The 21,073-nt window shown below is 43.2% G+C and overlaps 1 protein-coding gene across 2 annotated transcripts in view; it reads left to right on the top strand.

The window, feature by feature from the left end:
- Positions 1-21,073, top strand: part of EFTUD2 (elongation factor Tu GTP binding domain containing 2) — a 98,513-nt gene that overhangs the window by 36,952 nt on the left and 40,488 nt on the right. For both annotated transcript variants that reach the window (XM_063132956.1, XM_063132965.1), the window contains 7 exons: positions 7,888-8,054; positions 9,088-9,212; positions 10,739-10,802; positions 12,938-13,028; positions 15,080-15,215; positions 16,132-16,259; positions 17,373-17,566. In XM_063132956.1, the coding sequence (XP_062989026.1) occupies positions 7,888-8,054; positions 9,088-9,212; positions 10,739-10,802; positions 12,938-13,028; positions 15,080-15,215; positions 16,132-16,259; positions 17,373-17,566 (905 nt within the window). The remainder of the gene's footprint in view (positions 1-7,887; positions 8,055-9,087; positions 9,213-10,738; positions 10,803-12,937; positions 13,029-15,079; positions 15,216-16,131; positions 16,260-17,372; positions 17,567-21,073) is intronic.

The following is a 21,073-nucleotide window of genomic DNA, read 5'->3' as shown; positions in this document are numbered from 1 at the left end:
AGATGGTAAAAGGCACTCCGAGCCGTAGCGGCTACTTGAGCCTCCAACGACAGAAATGGGTCTAAGAGTACCCCCAAACTACGAACCTGTTCTTTCAGAGGCAGTGCAACCCCATCCAGAACAGGCAATGAGCCTGTCTCCTGGACTCGGGAACCACTCACCCACAGGGCTTCCGTCTTGCCAGGATTCAGTCTCAGTTTATTGGCCCTCATCCAGCCCATTACTGAGTCTAGGCACTGGTCCAGGACCTGCACAGCCTCACCTGATTCAGTTGTCACAGGGAGATAGAGCTGCGTGTCATCAGCGTATTGATGGCATTTAGCTCCAAATCCCCTAATGACCGCTCCCAACGGCTTCATATAGATGTTAAATAACATTGGGGACAAGATGGTGCCCTGCGGCACTCCATAGCTCAATTGCCAAGAGGCCGAGGACTGGTCACCCAATACTACTTTCTGAAAACGACCCCGTAGGTAGGACCGGAACCACTGTAAAAACAGTGCCTCCGATGCCCATCCCACGGAGTCGATCCAGGAGGATACCATGGTCGATGGTATCAAAAGCTGCAGAGAGATCGAGCAGGATTAACAGGGTTGCATTCCCCCTGTCCCTCTCTCGATAAAGGCAGAAGCAGCAGTTCAGCCATGAGGGAAAATCCAAGGAAGTTGGAACTTAAGCCTACCAGTCCGAGTCCACCAGGCAGAAATGAGGAATGCCGATATCACGGTGTCAATAGCCAGTCCGAAGTCCAATCCAAGTCAAGAGCTGAGGCCGTTGTCCAGGATGTCAGGGTCAGGTATATGCGTAATCCGTCAGCCAGTCCGAGTCGAGAGTCCAAGGTCAGCGTCAGGAAGCAAGGCAAGGTACTAGCAACCGGAGTGAAGGAAAAGGTGTTTGCCAGACCAACCCAGCGTTTGGCTTCCTCCTTTTCTAGTACTGCCAGACTGGCCCCACCCAGAGTCCAGCTGTGCCTTGTTATACCTGCCTCCTATTTAGGCTCGGCATCTTTCTCCTGCCGGTTTCTCACATGCACACTCCTCATTGCCTGCATCTGCTCAGCCCTCTTTCCTCGCCATCGCTCCCGAGGGCTGGATGGCGTCACCATCTCCGTCTCTGCCTCCAACTCCAGAACGTCAGGCAGGGCAAGGGTCTGGCTAACCTGTGTCTCTTCTGATGGCCCTGCAACCTCCTCCCTCTGCGTGTTTATCTCCTGCCTGGCTGTGGGGGAGGAAACTCCCTCTCCTGTGGGTAAGTTGTCCTCCTCCTCTTCGTCCGAGGAGGTTTCTTCAGATGCAAAAATAACATGGGGTTCACCTGACTCAATGTTCTTGACTTCCACTGTGAGGGGTTATTCTTCCCCTTGCTATCATCATAGAGAGCGTTCTCGATCCCCACGTGGATATGAAAGACATTGTGATTGGGGATATCCATCATCATCCTATTATAGAGACATCAGTAGATGTGATTATGAAAGGGGCTACTCTCTATGTAATACTCAGGCCAGACATACCTTTTTTGCCAAAAAATAGTTACTTTTCATTTGAACCAGGACATAGTATTACCTGTATTTTTTCCATCCCCAACATTGCAGTTAGATCAGACTACCCACAATTTGGATGTAAGAAGGGCTTTGGCCTTTTATAAGGAGAGAACACAACTTTATAGAAAGTCACCACGACTTTTTGTTTGTTATGGGGATCATAAAAAAGGCCAGCCAATCTCACCACAGTGTTTATCGTCATGGGTGGTGAAGACTATCCAATTAGCTTATCAGCTGACAGGGTTAGAACTTTCTGCACGTGTGAAGGCACATTCAACAAGAGTGGTGGCTACATCCATGGTGTTTGACAAGGGGATTGCTATCCCAGACGTATGCAAGGCAGCTACATGGTCAACACCATCAACACTTCTGCAACATTATCGACTGGATGTTCGATCAAGCACAGTACTGTCATCGATTTTAAGTTGAGATACCAACCCTCCTCTGGTAAGTGAACTTGCTAATTGCCCATATGTGTGATGGACAGAGGCCATGAAGAAGAAAGACAGGTTGCTTGCCTGTAACTGTAGTTCTTTGAGTGGCCATCTGTGTATTCACACAACCCAACCCAACCCCCCTCCCCCCGGTTCCCTCTTTGGAGTGAATGTTAAAAAAAATGATGCTAATGGTTAAGGTTTCTTTCTTTTTCCTTCGGTACCGAGAGGACTATGGCGGTCTTCGAGGACTGAGGTAAATGCGGGAACCGGTGGGACATATGCAGTGAGCGGTGGGGTTCCTGCCCAAAATGCCTTTATCCAGCTGTAGAAGTTTGCCGAATGTGGGCTCTGCGCAGGTGCAGAGCCCATATGTGTGATGCACAGATGACCACTCAAAGAACTACAGTTATAGGTAAGCAACCTATCTTTCTCGTAAGACACACTCATATAGTAGGGGAGTTTGTTGTTCACCTTCACAGAGGACAGGACAAAGCACAGGCAATTCCAATACAGTCAGAAAGGCAGAAACAAAATGGAAATAGAGACTGTGGATGGAAAGGAGTCTCCAGTGGTGACCTGCAAAGTGTGTGCAATGTTCGTGTACGCCTGCCTGAGATCGCCATGGCGTACACCTGCAACAAGTGCAAGCTGGTGGCACTATTGGAAGAAAAAGTGAGAGGACTTGAGCGGCGAGTGTCTATCCTCTAGGGAATAAGAGAAAGTGAAGAGCTCTTAGACAGAACAGTGGAACTGCAACAGAAACAAGAAGCACAAGAGATTGAAGAGCAACAGCAAGCTGTTGCAGAAATGGAGAATGCTGCGGTGAGGAAAGCCAATGAAGAGGTAACTCCCTGGAAAAGGGTGACAGGAGCAGAAGAACTAGAAGACACACTCCATTAGTGGAACCATTAGAGTTATGTAACTGCTTTCAGCTGCTGGAAGATGAGACTGGAGGACAGCCTGCAGAGGAAGAATTACAGGAGACCCCATGCAACAGTGAACAAGAGGCAGAAGGTCAATTGACTAGGAAGAAGAGAAGAGTAGTCATCGTAAGAGACTCCCTACTGCGTATGTCGTGAAGACCCATGGACTCACCAGGTATGCTGTCTCCCAGGAGCACAGATTAGAGATGTGATTGAAAGGTTGTTAAAGCTCATAAATCCCACTGACACATATCCTTTTATTCCTCATCCATGTGGGAACAAATGATGTCGCCAAGTGGAGCTACGAAGAAATCATGTCAGACTTTGAAGCTCGGGAGGAAACTCAAGAACTTTGGAGCCCAGATAGTTTTCTCATCCGTCCCCCCAGTTCTTGGAAGAGGGAAAGAAAAATATTTTGGGTGAACAACTGGCTACGAAGGTGGTACTGAAATGAGAGATTTGGATTCTGAGACCATGGGCTGCATTACTTGGAAGATGGGCTGCTAGCAAGGGCTGGGTTGCACCTCACAAGGGCTGGAAAGAATGTGTTTGGCCACAGCATGAAGAACTTGATCAGGAAGGCTTTAAACTGAATCCTACAGGGGAGCGAGACGTAAACTTTGAGGCAACAATGGATGAAGATTTATGCATCATAACAGAGAACAGCTCCAATAGTGCCCCACAATAGTGTTCCCAATAATACAGGAAAGAAGCCAGACCATAAAGCACATGGTCTTCAGTGTGTATATACTAATGTTCAGAGTATGGGAAACAAACAGAATGAACTCGAACTCTTAATACGTGAAGGCAAATACGACTTGATAGGTATAACTGAAACTTGGTGGGATGACTCCCATGACTGGAATACAGCAATTGAATGATATAACTTGTTCAAAAAGAACAGAAGAAACAGAAAAGGAAGTAAAGTTGCACTATATGTTAAAAATACCTATCCCTGCACAGAAATACAGGCAGATGAGCCTGGGAGCCCCAATGCGAGCATTTGGATTAAAATAAATAGAGCAAGGAATAAAAAGAACATGGTAGTTGGAGTCTACTTCTGACCATCCAATCAAGGAGAAGACAAGGATGAAACTTTTGAGAAACAAATTGCCAGTGTTTCAAGGAAGTATGATGTAGTAGTGATGGGGGACTTCCATTACCCAGAGACAAATTCTGCCAAAAGTGGCCCCTCCAAGAAATTCCTGACATGTGTGACTGATAACTTTCTCCTACACAAAGTGGAGGAAGGAACTAAAGGATCGGCTACCCTTGAACTGATGCTGACCATTAAGGATGAATTAGTGAATAAAGTGCCATTTATGGGAACTCTAGAGGAAAGTGACCACATCATACTTGAACTCTTGATTTTAAAGGAAGCAAAAGCTGAGTGTAGCCATACACGTACTCTGGATTTCAGGAAAGCCAATTTTAATAAACTCAGAACTATGATAAGTAAGTTCCAATGACATGTGACCCTAATGAGAAAAGGAGTGCAAGATGGGTGGGAGTTTTTTAAAAAGGAAATTTTAAAGGCTCAATTTCAAACAATTACAACAAGGAAAAAAGAAGACAATAGAAGAAACCAGTGTGTCTCTACAAAAAGCATAGAGATGACCTGAAAACAAAAAAGGACACATATAAGAAATGGAAGGAAGGCCAGGCTACAAAAGAAGAGTACAGACAGGTAACACAGAAGTGCAGGAATAGTGTCGGGAAGTGCTGGAATGTCTTCTCCCAAAAGCAGGTCTATGACCCCCCCTGGAAAAAGTGAAGTACAAGCTGAAGGGGCAGGATTGCAGTTTGACATTGATAAGCAAATGATCAAAGAACACCTAATTTAGGGTGACCACATGAAAAGGAGGACAGGGCTCCTGTATGTTTAACAGTTGTATTGAAAAGGGAATTTCAGCAGGTGTCATTTGTTTGCATGCAGCACCTGGTGAAATTCCCTCTATCACAACTGTTAAAACTGCAGGAGCTATAGTAGAATGACAAGATACAAAAGAGGGCATGGCTCCTGCAGCTTTAACTGCTGTGATGAAGAGGGATACAAATGACACCTGCTGAAATTCCCTTCTCTCTACAACTGTTAAAGATACAGGAACCCTGACCTCCTTTTCATATGGTCACCCTACCTAATTTCTTTGAATGAGTTCAAATCTCCAGGGCCCGATGAACTGCATCCTAGAGTAATAAAGGAATTAGCAAAAGAACTCTTAGAACCACTCTCTATTATCTTTGCGAAATCATGAAAGACAGGTGAAGTGCCGGACGACTGGAGGAGGGCAATTGTCCCTGTCTCCAAAAAGGAGGAACCTGGGAACTACAGACCAGTCAGTCTGACATCCATCCCTGGGAAATTTTTGGAGTAGATTATAAAGAAGACAATCTAGAAGCACCTTGAAAACAATGCAGTCATTACTAGAAGCCAACATGGATTTGTCAAGAACAAATCCTGTCAGACTAATGTGATCTCATTTTTTGATTGGGTAACCTCCCTTGTGGACTGTGGGAATGCTGTGGCCATAATATATGTTGATTTCAGCAAAGCTTATATTTATTTATTTATTTATTTAAGCATTTTTATGCCGCCATTCAGCCAAAAAAGGCTGGGAGGGAGGAGGAGGGGGGAAAGGAAAGCAAATTCAGGCACTACAATCTTAGTTGCAAACTTAGTTTTGACAAAGTGCCCCATGATATCCTGATTAACAAACTAGCCAAAAAGTGACCTAGATGGAACAACTCCTTAGGTGGATCCACAGTTGGAAAAATTTACCAAAAATTGGCTCCTATAAATCTTGGGAGTCAAGATTATTCAGTATTATATATTTTTTCAAGAGTGAGCATTTTGTGGGAGTGTTGTCTTGGATTATGTCATTTTGTAAAAGCTAATTAGGTTTTTTTTAATCTACCAGTTTCTTGGAGACACGAGGGAACACCTAGTCCCCTGTCTTTTTTGCTATATTTTTGAAGATTTATAACAGTCAATTTTGGGTAAATAATTACAATTAGATTAAATTTGGGGGCTCAAGGTGGGCTGTGTACTAATTGGTGTTTGGCAATCAATATTTTTGTTTCTGTTTTTCAGGTCCTATTGGAAATCCATGTATCTGGGGCATATAAACGTTTTTTAAAATCTGTATAACGGTTTTTTTTAAATCTGTATAAAATTCTTTTCCCACTGACAAAGACCTTTGTATATTTGTTGATCATTCTGTTCAAATTTTAAGTGTACGTATTTGCTTCATGATTAAATGTATTTTCTTTGGACACATGATTTTATTTCAATTGGCATCAAATCAAATCTTTATTGTTATGGTCAACAGACCAACAACAGGCAGAATTACACCAGAATTTGACATATTAACTTTACTAAGGACATTAAAATGTACAAGTTGACAATGCAAACACAAATCTCCACCCCCAAATAGATTGATCTAACAGGAATAGAGCTCAAGATTGCAAATCTTATGTTTTGCTTCTAAAAACTAATGAAGATTAAATCACACTGAACTTTTATTTATTTCTCTTTGCTTCTTATGCGTGAAACTTGTGAATCTCACATTTCTATAACTTATTTAATCATTCATTCATCAAGTTGCAATACCACAGACTCCCATTTAGCAGTAGCTAATGTTTGGTGAAAAGTCACCATTTAGCTACATGCCTAAATGCGGATTTGAATCTGTGTCTCCCCAGTCCTAGACTATTACTCTAACCATAGCACCAGTCTGGCTTCCATAAGAGGACTACTTGAACCTGAGGGCACCCATTTTAGCCATTTTGGGGTAATTGTGAGTAATCCCCAAGCCAGAAGCCCTCTAACACTCCAGACACTCATCTGGGGAAGGCTCTGAGGAGGCAGATATTGACCCTTATGCTTACTATTCCCTGAGTGGCTGTTTTGTGGGGGTTTTCTCTTTATATTTAGGTTTCCCTTCAAGGACTGGCTCCCCCATCCCATGAAAGTTTTGCCACATCTGAAGCCATTAGGTCTTACATGTCCATATTCACAAGGCACAATTCTGGTTGTGCCTTGTGCACTGTCAAATCTGACTCCATGAGCAAGTAATCTCCATTGCTATCTTCTGTACTTGTTGTCCCTCTGTGGGTTGCTGACTTGAAGCCGTGGTTCCCTTGTGCCTGAGAGGAATGATCCTCTGCTACAGTGACCACAATGTTGAAAGGGACATGAACTGCCATGAGGAAGTGCTCACTCAAATGGGCCACTATAGTGTTGCTGACAAGTCTATCTCATAGCTCAAGGGCAAAGTGTCCAGGCACAGAATTTGGGCTGTGCGGCACACACATGAGAAAGTTATCTTTTTGCTCTCCAGTTCTGGTCCTGTTGGGTCAAGAGAAAATTAAGCATGGGTATCTCAAGTCAGGCAAGGAAGACCTGTCTATTGACATGCTGTCTTCCTTAGTTCAGGGTTGGGCAAGGAGCCTCTAGCCTCAGTCTCAGGATTGAAACTATCTGACCTTTCCTCTCATTTTTATGGTGGTATTATGAATGCAGCAAAGGGCAGCCATCTTCTACCTAATTAGGGTTAATTTGAAAATGAAAGGAAAATCCTCTCCCACTCTATTGTCATTGAAAATTGATAGCTCTGTCTACTAAGATTCCCCCTCCCTCCCCAAACATTGGAGAGCAGCTTCCTTCCCATTACGGACTTAACAGCTTCCTCTTCAAATAGGGTCCTTTCTAACTCCTGACTGTCTCAATGTATCTTTGCACAGCCCTCCATGTCACTGCACCATAAAATATAATAATCTTACCTCTTTTGCACTCTCATGTGATAGTTTTATTTTTGTCAAAGGTTATTGGACAGGGCAGGCTTAAAGGAAGTAATGCTGCATTAAGCACATATTCTAAAAGTGAACTTCTTGCTGGTTGTTGCAGGCTGCTCTCCCAGCAGGGAAGGGTCAATGCTTGGTTCTTTACGCCCCACCTAGCACCCTCTTCTATTGTGTGTCCCCGTAGGTCATGCTCAACACAGAGCGGTTGATCAAACATGCAGTGCAGGAGAGGTTGGCAGTGACTGTGTGTATTAACAAGATTGACCGTCTGATACTGGAACTGAAATTGCCTCCTACTGATGCCTATTACAAGCTGCGACACATAGTGGATGAAGTAAACGGCTTAATCAGGTATAGAACGGCAAGCGTTTCTAAAGTGTTTTTGAGTATTGTGGACAGAGCATTTGTTGTAGCTGTAGTTACAAAGCAGCACTCTGCTTCACTACATTATTTTTTAAAAAAACTGACAAACTTGGGGACACCCACACCTGATTTTTTTAATAGAAAATCCTAAATGTTCTGCCAGATTTATATTTACTGATATAAATCTAGAGAAAGATCTGCTATTGATCACTTGAGCCCGTCTAAATTTAGAAATTCTGTAATCTTGGCTTCTGCCCCCGCCACCCCATCAACCCTTTACAGATAAAGTGTAACTGTGCCATTTTAGTTGAACTCAGGTGGTTGGGGCATGCTGGAAGTTGTAGGTCTTTTTTCTGTCTAAACATTTATTTATTTATTTCATTTCTATGCCAGCCCATGCTCTCTGGGCTGTTCACAAAAATTAAAACCATGAAGAGCATAATAAAACAACCAACAATTTAAAAACACAAATACAATATAAAAAGCACGACCAGGATAAAACCACACAGCAAAAATTGATATAGGTTAAAATATGAAATTAAAACAGCAGAGTTTAAATTTAAGTTGAACATGCATAGGATTGCACTCTTAATTGGTTAAATGTTTTTAAAACTGCGTTTAATCAAAATCCATTGTGTCATGAGATATTGAAGGAAATGTGACAGAACTTAAGAATTCTGTGAACAAAATCGACTACTTCTTTTTAATATTTTATTTCATATTACAGTGCCTGTAATATAGTCTAGCAGCACAATCTTGTGCATGTTTATTCAGAAGTAAGTCCCACTGTATTCAGTGGGTCTTACAACCAGGTATTGCAGCCTAAAAAACTGAACAGCTATGCCCTTAACTCTGTATCACTGAATAAAATTTGCTCTCACAGATTACAGTTAATCCACAACAGTGAATCTACCAATAAGAGCTTGCACTTTTAGTTAGAATCCAGGTCTGTTGTATGTATTGTTGTCATCTCCTAAGCAAGTAGCTGATGTCTGATTTAAAATTGCTTCTTTGTTTGCAGCATGTATTCCACAGACGAGAACCTGATTCTTTCTCCACTCCTGGGCAACGTCTGTTTTGCCAGCTCGCAATACAGTATTTGTTTCACACTGGGTTCCTTTGCCAAGATCTACACTGACATGTATGGTAAGGGTCAACCAGAATGAGTATTAGCATTAAGAAATCTTGGCTCGTGTTGGATTCTATCTGAAAGGCTCGACCATATTGTGAAATCTAATTCCAGTTTATTTAAGTATATGTATGTTATATTTTTAGACTTTTCTGTGTTGAAATGTATCTATGTATTGTGTGTATATGACCTTAGCTAGACCTAAAGTTTATCCCGGGGTCGTCCCTGCCTGCTCCCAGGATATCCTGTTTGTCATTTAAATGAACAGGGATGACCCCGGGACGATCCTGGGATAAAACTTAGGTCTAGCTAAAGCCTAAATTTATATATCACATTTCCCATCACACTTGAGAAACCCAACACTGGGGACTCCCACTGATGAAGCAAAAGGACTATACAGAAAAGCAACTTTTATGTTAAATGGCTGGAGTCATCATAGACAGGAATCTGGTTAGTCTGCTTCCTCAATAATGTCTCTGAGTACACCTTGTTATTTTCTCCCTTATAAATATTAAGTCCCCCTTAGTCATACATGTTAGGAAATTGCAGGTATTAAAAGACTGAGGTTATATTGCCTGCTATGATCTGCCTACATATAGCTTCTAAAGAAGCAGTACAGTTTAGTGGAGAATCTGTCTGCCTCTTCATAAGAGGTCTATTCTTAGGGTTGGAAACTTTCCTGTATCTGTGCTGAAGGTTATGAGAAAGGTTTTGCTCTTTTGTTAATCTTTTTAAAGTAACTCTGCTGGCTGCACTTTGATTTGCTTCCTTTGAGAGCCAATCTCTATTTTTTAAAAAAGAGAAAAGCAAGTCTTAAAGATCAGGTTTCTGCTTGTCAAAACAAGTGTTTAGCAAGCCTTCCAAATTGGAATCCAATAGTTTAGAGGCGAACAGCATGTTAAGTTTCCTAGGCAATCTTGGTCTTTACTTTTGAGCGCTACACTTTTCTTACCCCCAATCCTATATTTTTTTCTTTGTCTTTACTTAGCTTCTTCTTGGCTCCTTCCATTCCACATAAGTAAGCTAGTGGCTAAAAATGGAGTGAGCTATGGACCAGGAAATCCCTAGTTCTAATTTTGCCTCTGCCATGAGCTCACTACGTGGTCTCAAGCAAGCCACTATTCACAGCCTTTTCCATGTGCAATTTGGGGATAGTAATGCTGGCTTACCTTTTGGGGTTGTTGTAAGGATGACTTAATGTGCTGTATATCAATACTGTTGGGCCCACACTGATCTCCCACATCTGACTATGTTGATCCCTTTGCACAATGCATACTCTTCCTCTTTCTCATGCCATTTCTTGTTTTCCTACAAACCCTTTACTATGGCAGTCTAACCTTGCCTCAGTTTGTTTCTTCACTTACTGAGTTGGGTGGGTGACGATCAAAATGAAACAATAATGTAGCTTCAAAGCATGTTATAGTTGAAGATAAAGCTGTCAGTCTGATTCTCAGAATTGACTGAGATTTAAATCAGGTGATTATACCCCCACAAAAGGGCCAGCTGCACAAATGATACCTTTTTCCCCTTCTGTTCATTACAGGAGACATCAATTACCAGGAGTTTGCCAAGCGGCTTTGGGGAGACATCTACTTTAACCCCAAGACGTAAGGATTGGCTATCTTTTATGGTCTCCTTGTTGGTAGGCTTTTTCCATTGCAGTTTTACCTAGGCCAAGTAAATTCAGTATCTAAACATTGCAATCATTATATTTAGGATACTAAATGTGTAAGCTAAGAGAAGAGACTGAGAAAAGGTCAGGCAATTTCTCTCCTTGGACTGTCTGTCTGGTGCAACAATGTTGTGGATATTTGTATTATGTGCAGTTCCCATAACTCATACACATTATGACCAGTGGTTATGTTGGACAGCCTCCTGTACTAAACAAATCATTCAGACATACACACATGGAGCCCTTCCCAACCTGGTGCCTTCCAGATGTCTTAGAATCATAGAATAGTAGAGTTGGAAGGGGCCTATAAGGCCATCAAGTCCAACCACCCGCTTAATGCAGGAATCCAGCCTAAAGCATCCCTGACTGACGGTTGTCCAGCTGCCTCTTGAATGCTTCTAGTGTGGGAGAGCCCACAACCTCCCCAGGTAACTGGTTCCATTGTCGTACTGCTCTAACAGTCAGGACGTTTTTCCTGATGTCCAGCTGGAATCTGGCTTCCTGTAACTTGAGCCCATTATTCCGTGTCCTGCACTCTGGGATGATCGAGAAGAGATCCTGGCCCTCCTCTGTGGGATACTTACCTTTAAGTATTCCCATTATCTCTAGCCCATTAAGTTCCCATTTTCTCTAGCCAGCATCACTAATGGGCATGCTATCTATGGATGATGGGTATTGTAGTCCAACACATCTGGAGGGCACTAGGATGGTGAAGGCTACCCTGGTGTATCATAGGCATGCCCATGAGTATTTAGGCCAGGGATGGGGAAACTCCGACCCACAGGCCTAATCTGGCCAATGGAGGTTCCCCATCCAGCCCATAAAGCCTCCTTGGATTCTTGTAGGAGATGGGTTTTGACCTCTGGAGGCCTCTCCTCTGTTATATCCAATTTGTGATGCTAGATAGCAGCTGGGATTCTCCTGCACACTTTTTTCCACTCCTAAATATCAGTAGGAATGCGGTCAGTGGGGACTTGGTGGCAGATGACTTCCCAGTCCTGGCCCATTCTATTCATATGCTGGTGCTGGGAGGAGCAGCTATTCTTCACAGCACCAGCCAAGTCCCTTTCTCCATGCAGCATGGAGAAAGGCAAAATGGGCAAGGCAACAACGTCAGTGGGCATGGCCCACCGACATCAGCCCATGGAAGATCCGATCAGCCCCTCAAATGCAACATTTTCCCCACCCCTGTTTTAGACCAAGTAGTTTACTGTAGAAAGAGCTGAAGAAATGACTCTGAATTTTTACTCTGTACAGCACCATGTACATTGATGGTGCTATATAAATAAATAATAATAATAATAATAATAATAATAATAATAATAATAATAATAATGATGAATTATTTCTAAGGATGCTTGAGAATTTTGTTGGGTCTGCTTTTTGAGGTGAACTCAAAATCAGACCTCCCAAACTCATATGCAAATTGGAACACATTTTTCCTTCCAATACCACATTTTTTCAAATTTTGTGTTACAGATTTTTGTTTGAAAAACTCATATTTCACACTAAAATATGTATAAAAATGCATAAAATTTCCTGCACTCCCCTCCTCTCCAAATGAACATACATCAATGCATCGGAATGGAAAAGATGAATGAACATAAGTGCAATTGATGTGGACAAAAAGAGACTAATACTTATATCCCTAATTACTCCAGCAAGCACGCCAAGTCCAAAAGGGCTTCTGAACCTCACAGATGACTATAAAGCCTATCCATTGAATCAAGCCCATCTACTGGGTCATCTCAAAGAGAAAAAAGTAATAGGTACAGTTTCATGATGCCCAGTATCCAGTCCCAGAGATTGGTGATCTTGTGCTCCAGAAAAGGAAAAAAATGAGCTTTTAGTAGCAATTATTCTCATATGTCTCATGTTTTCCAGTCTTCATGGTTGGGAGAATGAACGTTATTCGGGTTTTTTGTGTATTTGTTTTTCAGATTAACTGTCTTAGTACTTGGTTAGAAATTTTCTTAAGCATCCAGACATAGCTACCAGGAAAGGTTTATTATTTAGGCTTGCTGAACTATGTTGTTCAGAACCAGTTAAACATCACCTTGTATTTTCTAGGAGAAAGTTCACTAAAAAGGCCCCGACCAGCAGCTCTCAGCGGAGCTTTGTTGAATTCATCCTTGAGCCTCTCTACAAGATACTGGCTCAGGTATTTTCTCTTTCTTTCTTTTCTAAAAAATGAAGGTGGCATGCAAGAGAAAAACAATATAAAACTATGCAAGTTACTATAGATAAACAATAACTAAATGTTCAGTAAAAATGGGTAATACCAATAAAAACCTACATCCGCCCTGGTGGATATGTGCGCAACTCCTGATTGTGAATGTTAGTAATGTGGATTTCTTTTTACAATATGAGAGATTTAGTCATTTCAAGGAGGAAGATATACAGGAGAGGAAATGTATTCCTCCCTTTCCAGAGAGAGGGAGGGAGGGATTTTGGTGGCTCTGACCCAGTCTATCATAACTTATTGCAAAGGGATTTGGGTGTATGCTACACAGTTCCATGACATGACAGAAAAAGCATAGAATATCATGATGGATGTAGAGTTCAGCTCTCTGAGAACCTTAGCTTTAATGAAAAAAAAATATTTCTAGCTCTTATGGCAGGCAATGTCTTCTGAATTCTTAGAAGCCAGAAACATGGTGATTGTGGGGAAAGGAATCAGTGTATTTGCCTCTCCCATAATTACCAAAACAGTTGTAAATTATGCAAAATTACCAAAACAGTTGTAAATTATGCAAATTTGTTTAGTTTGCATAATGTATAGAAGATGCCAAATTCGGCTTTTCTTGATGCAGAATTTGGATTACCTGGGCACAGAACTGTAACTTTTTAGCAACACATTATATACAGCTCTGTGTAATGAAGAGAGAGCCGATATAGAGAATATGCATGTGTGTGAGAGAGTGACCCTGTTCAGACGACAGGCTAAGGTGGTTAAGCATTTTAAGCTAAACATTATGGCTTAATGAGTCATGGAACCATGACTTAGTGTGTCGTGTGAACCATTCTTAATCATGGTGACTACATAACATGCACAGTAACCATTTACTGCAAAAAGGGTTAAAGGCCTAACCATGGTTTAGCATGTTGTCTGAACAGGCCCAATCAGAATATACAAGTTTCTGTGTGTATGTCAAAGGCCATGTCGTATGATTATAAGAAGCCAATAGTAGAAACTGGGTATATTTGTCCTGTAGAAGAAAAGATTTAAGATATGATAGTGGCCTACAAATATCTGAATGGCTGTCATATGGATAACAGAGCAGATTTGTTCTATGTTGCTCCAGAGAGTGGAAATTGCAGGAAGCATTAGGAGAAACATAGTGGAACAGACTGCCAGGAAGTGGTGAGCTCTCCTTCATTGAAGAAGAGGCTGGATGGGTGCTGTAGTTGGATCCTTCATTGTGCAGGGGGTTGGTCTAGTTGACCTCAAAGCCCCTTTCAATTCTGAGATTCTATGCTTGTCTTGTCAGAGCATGCCTGACATCTGAACTTCTCATGCACACTTCAGGAATACATAATGCTACCTCTTCCAAGGACCTTGCTCAGTGAAGTCACATGGAAATAATCAGCTCTGCTTCCTACAGTGCAAATAGTCATATATGCCATTGGTGGGCAAAAACATCATGGGTGGACATTAGTGGGCTCAGCTTTTGTTATATCCACATGAAAAAAAATTCAAGAGGCAGGATATCAGCCTATTTTAGGGGGGAGTTTATCTTCTCAGTCCTGCCTTGCTGAACTTTTCTCTGTGATAATTGTATTGTGATTACTTTATTAAAATATTTTATTGCTTTTCTTAAAAATATTAGCGCAAAGCTATTTATTGCTCACATTTATTTTGTCTCACAGTGACAAAAATATTAATACAACTGTTAAAAGCCATACTCAGTTTAAAAGTAGTTCAGAATGTAACACAGAAAGGGATGTTTTCATGAACCTGCAACTTCAAGCTTCCTTGGGAAAGGAATTCTGTAATAAAAGAAAGTTGACAAGTTGACAATTGTGAGAGAGAATGTAGGTGAAATAAACGTGTGCATCCAGAACTTCTCAATGGAAGAGAATGGGATGAGGGGTTGTACTGGCCAGCTTCAAATTTTCTAGTGTAACTTCCCACCATCATGTCCAGTATAGATCTTTTCTGCAGTGTTTACAGTTTTCACCCATTCACATCCCCACCACCCTATTCCACAGGTAGTTGGGGATGTAGACACCACTCTGCCACAAACTCTGGATGAACTGGGAATCCACCTAACCAAAGAAGAGCTGAAACTCAACATTCGCCCTCTCCTGAGGCTTGTATGCAAGAAATTTTTTGGGGAGTTCACAGGTAAACTTCATTGTTCTTGTTGTTCACACTTGGACATCTCCTTTCTAGACTGCTGAGCTTAAGTAATTTCAACCAAAGGGTAGCTAAACAACGCGTAAGCTGTGACTGAAGGATTGTGAGAATTCCCCAGTTGGCAATAACCTGTGTGAATTGGTTTCTCTTTTGTCTGTCTTTAAATCTGCTGCACCTCAATTTCCGTGGATGACCCTACTTTTTGTGTTTTATTTTAGTGTGAATGAGTTTTAGAACTCTTAAAAAGCCTCTCTCTTGTCTTTTGCCCTATCTTGGGAGGTAGTGGGGGAGAGGGCAGGATGCATCTATGTGCCCCATACCAGAAATTGTCAGCTCCATTCAATAAATAGTAGGGAAAGATCAGTAAAAGATAGCTTGCCTGCCCTTAAGCTTATTGGCTCCGTTCAGACAACATGCTAAACCAATGCATTCCGTTAACCATTTTGTGGTTAAGCAGTATGGTTTAGCGTGTTGTCTGAACGGGGCCATTGCCATACAATGCACAGACAGGTTTTGATTGTGTTCTGCAGGGTAGACATTCAGCTGTTGCCTCACAAATCAAACCCAACCAGGTCTGGCCAGGACTGTGCATGAACAGAAAGCACACTCTAGAACAGCCTTCCCCAACCTGGTGCCTCCCAGTAGTGGCCATGCTTGATGGGGACAATAGAAGTTGTAGTCCAATGCATCTGAAGGGCCCCTGATTGGAAAAGATTGCCCTAGAATTTGCCGTAGAACAAATTTAATGTGTAGAGTTTCGGATTAATTAATGTGGAAGGTGTTCTTTGCATGAAATGAGTTGCCATCCAGGGAAAAATTGGGAAATGGCACAAGGCTCCCCCTCTTTGAAAATCTTATCAATTCAATTGTTGTTTTGTTGTCTCACTCAGTTTTGTTCTTCTAGGTTTTGTGGATATGTGTGTGCAGCATATCCCCTCCCCAAAAGCAGGAGCAAAGATCAAGATTGAACATACCTACACAGGCGGAGTGGACTCTGATCTGGGGGAGGCCATGAGTGAATGTGACCCAGATGTAAGAGTTGTGTCTAACTCTTCTTTATTTGTAAATGGCAACAGCCTGGCTTACACAGCAGGGCCTGGGTGATGTGGAGGAGGAGCTCCATTTGGCAGTAGGAAAAGGGAGGAAGGTTTTAAATCACTGCTTTACCAGGAAGCAGCTATGTGCAAAACAATTTGTTTTGATTTGGAAGTTCTTTCCAATACTGTAGATGATCTAAAGCAGGCCTGCAGTTGCATCATCTGATCCACATGCCAAGGTAGTTTATGTGAACAACTTCCTGCTCAATGTCCACTGCCTTATGGGGATTTTTAAAGCTGGGCACATGTTGCATCTATATGTAAATCAATCTGTGCCGAAATTGACTAAGAACACTTCAATTATCAACAACAAACATTGAATATTATTAGTCCATTCCCCAAACCTGTTGCTGGTAGACAGGGAAAATGGCAAATAGTAAATGAGTTTTAATGGTTGTGGCTGCCGCCAGGAATGGAGTATTTAGGTCAAACTAGGCATGGCAATAGCAACCATGCTTGGGTGTTTTTATGGTCTATGTTCCCAGGCATTTTTCTCTGAATCTAGTTTATGTCTAGTATTAGAGATGAGCAGGAAAAGAAAGAGATTGGGCAATGGACTATGTGGAAGTATTGGCGGGGGGGAGTGGAGTTCAACTCTGCTCAACATGTGCCCCTGTGGATAAAATCAGACCTACTTCCAATTCTATATTTGAACACTGCAGATCCATGAACAACAAATATGGCTGCCTCTATCCTGTCTAGTTTGTTTTGTGTATATCACAGGGTCATTCTTGGCACCTTTACAAAGCTACAGTTCATTAGAGAATGTGTGACACTCAGAATGTATTGTAATGCACCCATGTAATGAAATGCCTTTTATGGAATTAAATCAAACATCCATTTAATCCAGTGCTGTCAGACTTGACTGTCAGCGGTGAGACTACAGAAACTCTCAGACACCAGTTTTGGGATTCAGTGGTTCAAAATGCCAGGAATCAAATCTGCAAAGCAGCTGCTCTTCCTCTGAACCATGACTGCTATTTTCCTCGCCATTTGCTTGTGTACTTCACACAAATGCTAATTTTTGCAAAAACTTTCCTTTGTAAAGGGTCCCCTAATGTGCCACACCACGAAGATGTACAGTACAGATGATGGGGTCCAGTTCCATGCTTTTGGCAGGGTGCTGAGTGGGACCATCCATGCAGGGCAGCCTGTCAAGGTCCTTGGAGAAAACTACACTCTGGAAGATGAAGAGGATTCACAAATTTGTACTGTGGGGCGCCTCTGGATCTCTGTAGCAAGGTAGGCACTTTTGTGAAAGGCTTTACGCTAGGGTCACTGCTTTGTAGTTGCAGTGTGAAGTTGCAGGTGTAATGTAAAACCCAGCACACAGTATTGGATCTCGGCTGGTGCTGAGAATACCTGTAGTGTTTACATGTGTGTTGTGTGTGCACATGCTGAGCAAGACTGCCACTGGTCAGAGACTGTGAGTGTGTTAGTAACCTGCAGAGTTTCTGACCCCGTCGATGCTTTCCCTTCCCTCTACATGGCTCATCTATTCCCAGTCTCTGCATTCATGTAGTTGCCCAATATCTGGCAAACAGTTCAGAAAGAAAGCTAGAAAATTAGATCTCACAAAAACAAATATATGCAGAAGCCACAGTTATGGAAAATAGGGAACAATGTGTCGATCTCGGAAGAAGAGATACGGGACTCATCACCACAGCCACCAGTGCTGTCAGGGCCTCAGTGCACTCCCCGCAGGAAGCCAAGGCTTTCACCGGAACCTACGAGAGAGTGAGACCGGCAACGCCACCAAAGAGACTCTCCAGAGTCGAGTACATATTCCCCTCAGTACCAAGAACGCGAACCTCAATACCATCGCAGTCAATACCGATCACGCTCGCCATCTTCAGATTGGGATCGCCGCTCAGAATGGGCTATGCCTCCAAGACCCACGTGTCCAGGAAAGCTGCCAGTAGACCAGCTAATTAGACGGAGATACAGATGTGGGCAGCGTGCCCAGACAAACCCCAAGAATTCGGCCACAAACTCAGCAAACAAACAGTGGAGTTTGTCTTTATCTGTGCTATGAAATAACACAGTTAACTCTTTAATGTCAAAGTACAAGACGTTTAAACATAAGGCAGAGTCCAGCTCCGTTCCAAAAGTCAAAGGCTTACGAGAGGTAGAGAGAGTCCAAGAAACAGTCCAGAAGTCCAAGGCTAGGAGCAGGTCACGAATTCCAAGCCAGTCCAAAGTTCAACCAGGATACAAGGTCACCACGATCCGAAACAGGAATCAAGAGCTTTCGCCAGGATGCTCAGTTAATCTCTGGCAAAGTTCCTGTTGCTTCCCAGCTCTCTAAATACCCCTCCCTGGCAGCTACAGGTGTTCCCTATTGAGTTGGCGTCTAGCATAAATAGGCAGAGACCTGCGCCAGTCTTCCTTTTCCACCCTATGCTGCCTAAACAATTGTGCAGGTAAGTTTGTTGCTTCTCCCTCTGTGTCTTCTGAATTGGCCAAACTCCCTGCTGGTTTAATCACCGGCACGCTGGTACTTGGCTCTGCTTCCACTTCATTCTCTGAGTTGGCCCCACTCCCAGCTGGCACCAGTTCAGCAGCCGTGACACTAGCCTCTGCCTGTAAAGGTTCTGCTTCCTCCTCCTCTGAGTCCATCCCCAAAAACTCTTCAGAGGGCCTAACACTACGTACTACTGGGCCCCTTGGCATCGTCAATCTCCGTACCAATGGCCCAACAAACATTGGTTTGTCTCAACAACCATTGGCGTCTTTTTCTCAACCACCTCAACCGGTTATACCAGTCTTACCTCCTCTGATGCCAACCATGCCACCTCAACCATTACCGTCTCTACCACTCCCAACACGTTCAAAACCGAGATCTTCGTCAGTGTCAAGAGACTCGGTACAACACAGGGAGATAGACATTGCTCTCTCCCAACAACAAGAATCACCTTCCAACGGATATGAATCTGACTCGGCATTGTGCTCTTCAGCACCACCATCACTTCCATCTCCGGACAACCTTGTGGTTTCACAAGATCCAGCTTCCCCATCTGAAGATCTTGGACATTTTTCCAATTTCATTCAGAGGATGGCTCAATCACTGGGCTTGAAGACCCGGGCTCAGTTCAAAAACTCACAGACCCTGTCTTTGATGCTGTCCACTTGGAAGCTACAATGCCTGTGGCAATATCATTACTACCCATGTTGTCACAGACAATACAACAGGCCTGGAAATCACCTGCAACATTGCCAACCGCCTCTAAAAAATTAGAGAACATGTTTAAGGTACTGGAAAAAGAGGCAGAGTTCTTTTTTGTCCATCCACAATCAAATTCTATAATAGTGGAATCGGCTCAAGGCCGCTCGCAACAGGCACATACTGCACCAGTCGATAAAGAGGGTCGCTGTCTCGAACTTATGAGTCGTAGAATGTACTCCACAGCGTCTCTAACTTTGAAAGTCGCCAGTTACCAGGCCACAATGGCCAGGTATCAACTCTTTTTGTGGGAGAAGATAAGCTCCCTAATTGACCACTTGAGCGACGATCAAAGAGAGCTGGTTCATCTGTTCCAGACCGAGGCGGTACAGCTAGCCAAACAACAAATTAACACAGCAAGACACCAAACAAACTGCGGAGCCAAGTCGATGATGAGTGCTGTAGCGCTCAGATGTCACACATGGCTTAGATCATCAGGACTTTTGCAAGAGGTGAGAACCCGTATCGAAATCTCCCATTTGACAGCATGGGACTCTTCAACGCCAAGACGGATGACGCTATGGACTCTGTGCAAAAAGCTAGAACGACAGCAAAAAAAAATGGGGCTAGCACCTCCACCTCAACAGTTCAGACAAAAAAGGTGGTATCGCAATTAACCACCGCAGTATTCTCGTTTTCAAACGGGCCAACAACCCTTCGAGCAAAACCAACAGTTTAACACCCAAGCCAGACGTCAGCCACAGTACAAATTGTGATGGAATTGTTCTGTTTGACTCAGCAATTCCCCAGGCGGAGAAGGGGGGACCTGACTCACCAGGCAGGCACACGCTCCTTCGCTGCCTCTTGTTAACCCTTTGTAGTCTAGGTTCTCAAGGAAACAATGCCACACTCCAGAAATAGGGACCAAACACATTTATTCTTCAAACTACACACTTCCGTAAGGGTCCACACATTAAGATAAACGCATAAGAGGTTTGGGGGGAAAACATGGACAAAGGAATGACACACTTAGGACAGCAGGGACTAATACCTTACCCTCTCCCTTTACACGCTCAAGCCTAATAGAATTCGCACTCACTCCCACTTAACCACCCACCAGCCGTAACTCCGGCAAGGTCCCTTGCCCAATTGTACCCAAACATGGACTAAAACAAAACAAACATATAACTCTGCGACTCAACCTCTTGTTGCTCACTCCGATTTGGCTGTACGCCACTCGAACTAGAACTCTTTCCCTCAGCAGCCGGGTGGAACTTCCGCATTCCAGCCGGCCCAGCCTGGATGCTCTAACTCACCACGCACATGCTGGACTCCTGACACCCACAGGAAAAAGACCAGACCCTTAGATGCCTAGGCCTTTTATCCCTTTCTGGGACCCCCTTGTCACCAGACTCACCCTGACCAATAGAAACCCCATAGCAACCCACACCTCTCCCGAAGGGAGGGGGAATGCTCCCAGACATTGCACAGCTGCAACTTGTTACTCTCCCCGGGAGGCGTTATCAGATGCCAGGCACTTCTCATCCAGCGCAGCCTTGGCATTTCACTTGCTACTCCCTTTTCAG

Source organism: Elgaria multicarinata, chromosome 1, assembly GCF_023053635.1.
Source record: "Elgaria multicarinata webbii isolate HBS135686 ecotype San Diego chromosome 1, rElgMul1.1.pri, whole genome shotgun sequence".
NCBI classification, from domain to species: domain Eukaryota; kingdom Metazoa; phylum Chordata; class Lepidosauria; order Squamata; family Anguidae; genus Elgaria; species Elgaria multicarinata.
This window is presented reverse-complemented; position numbering and strand designations above follow the sequence as displayed.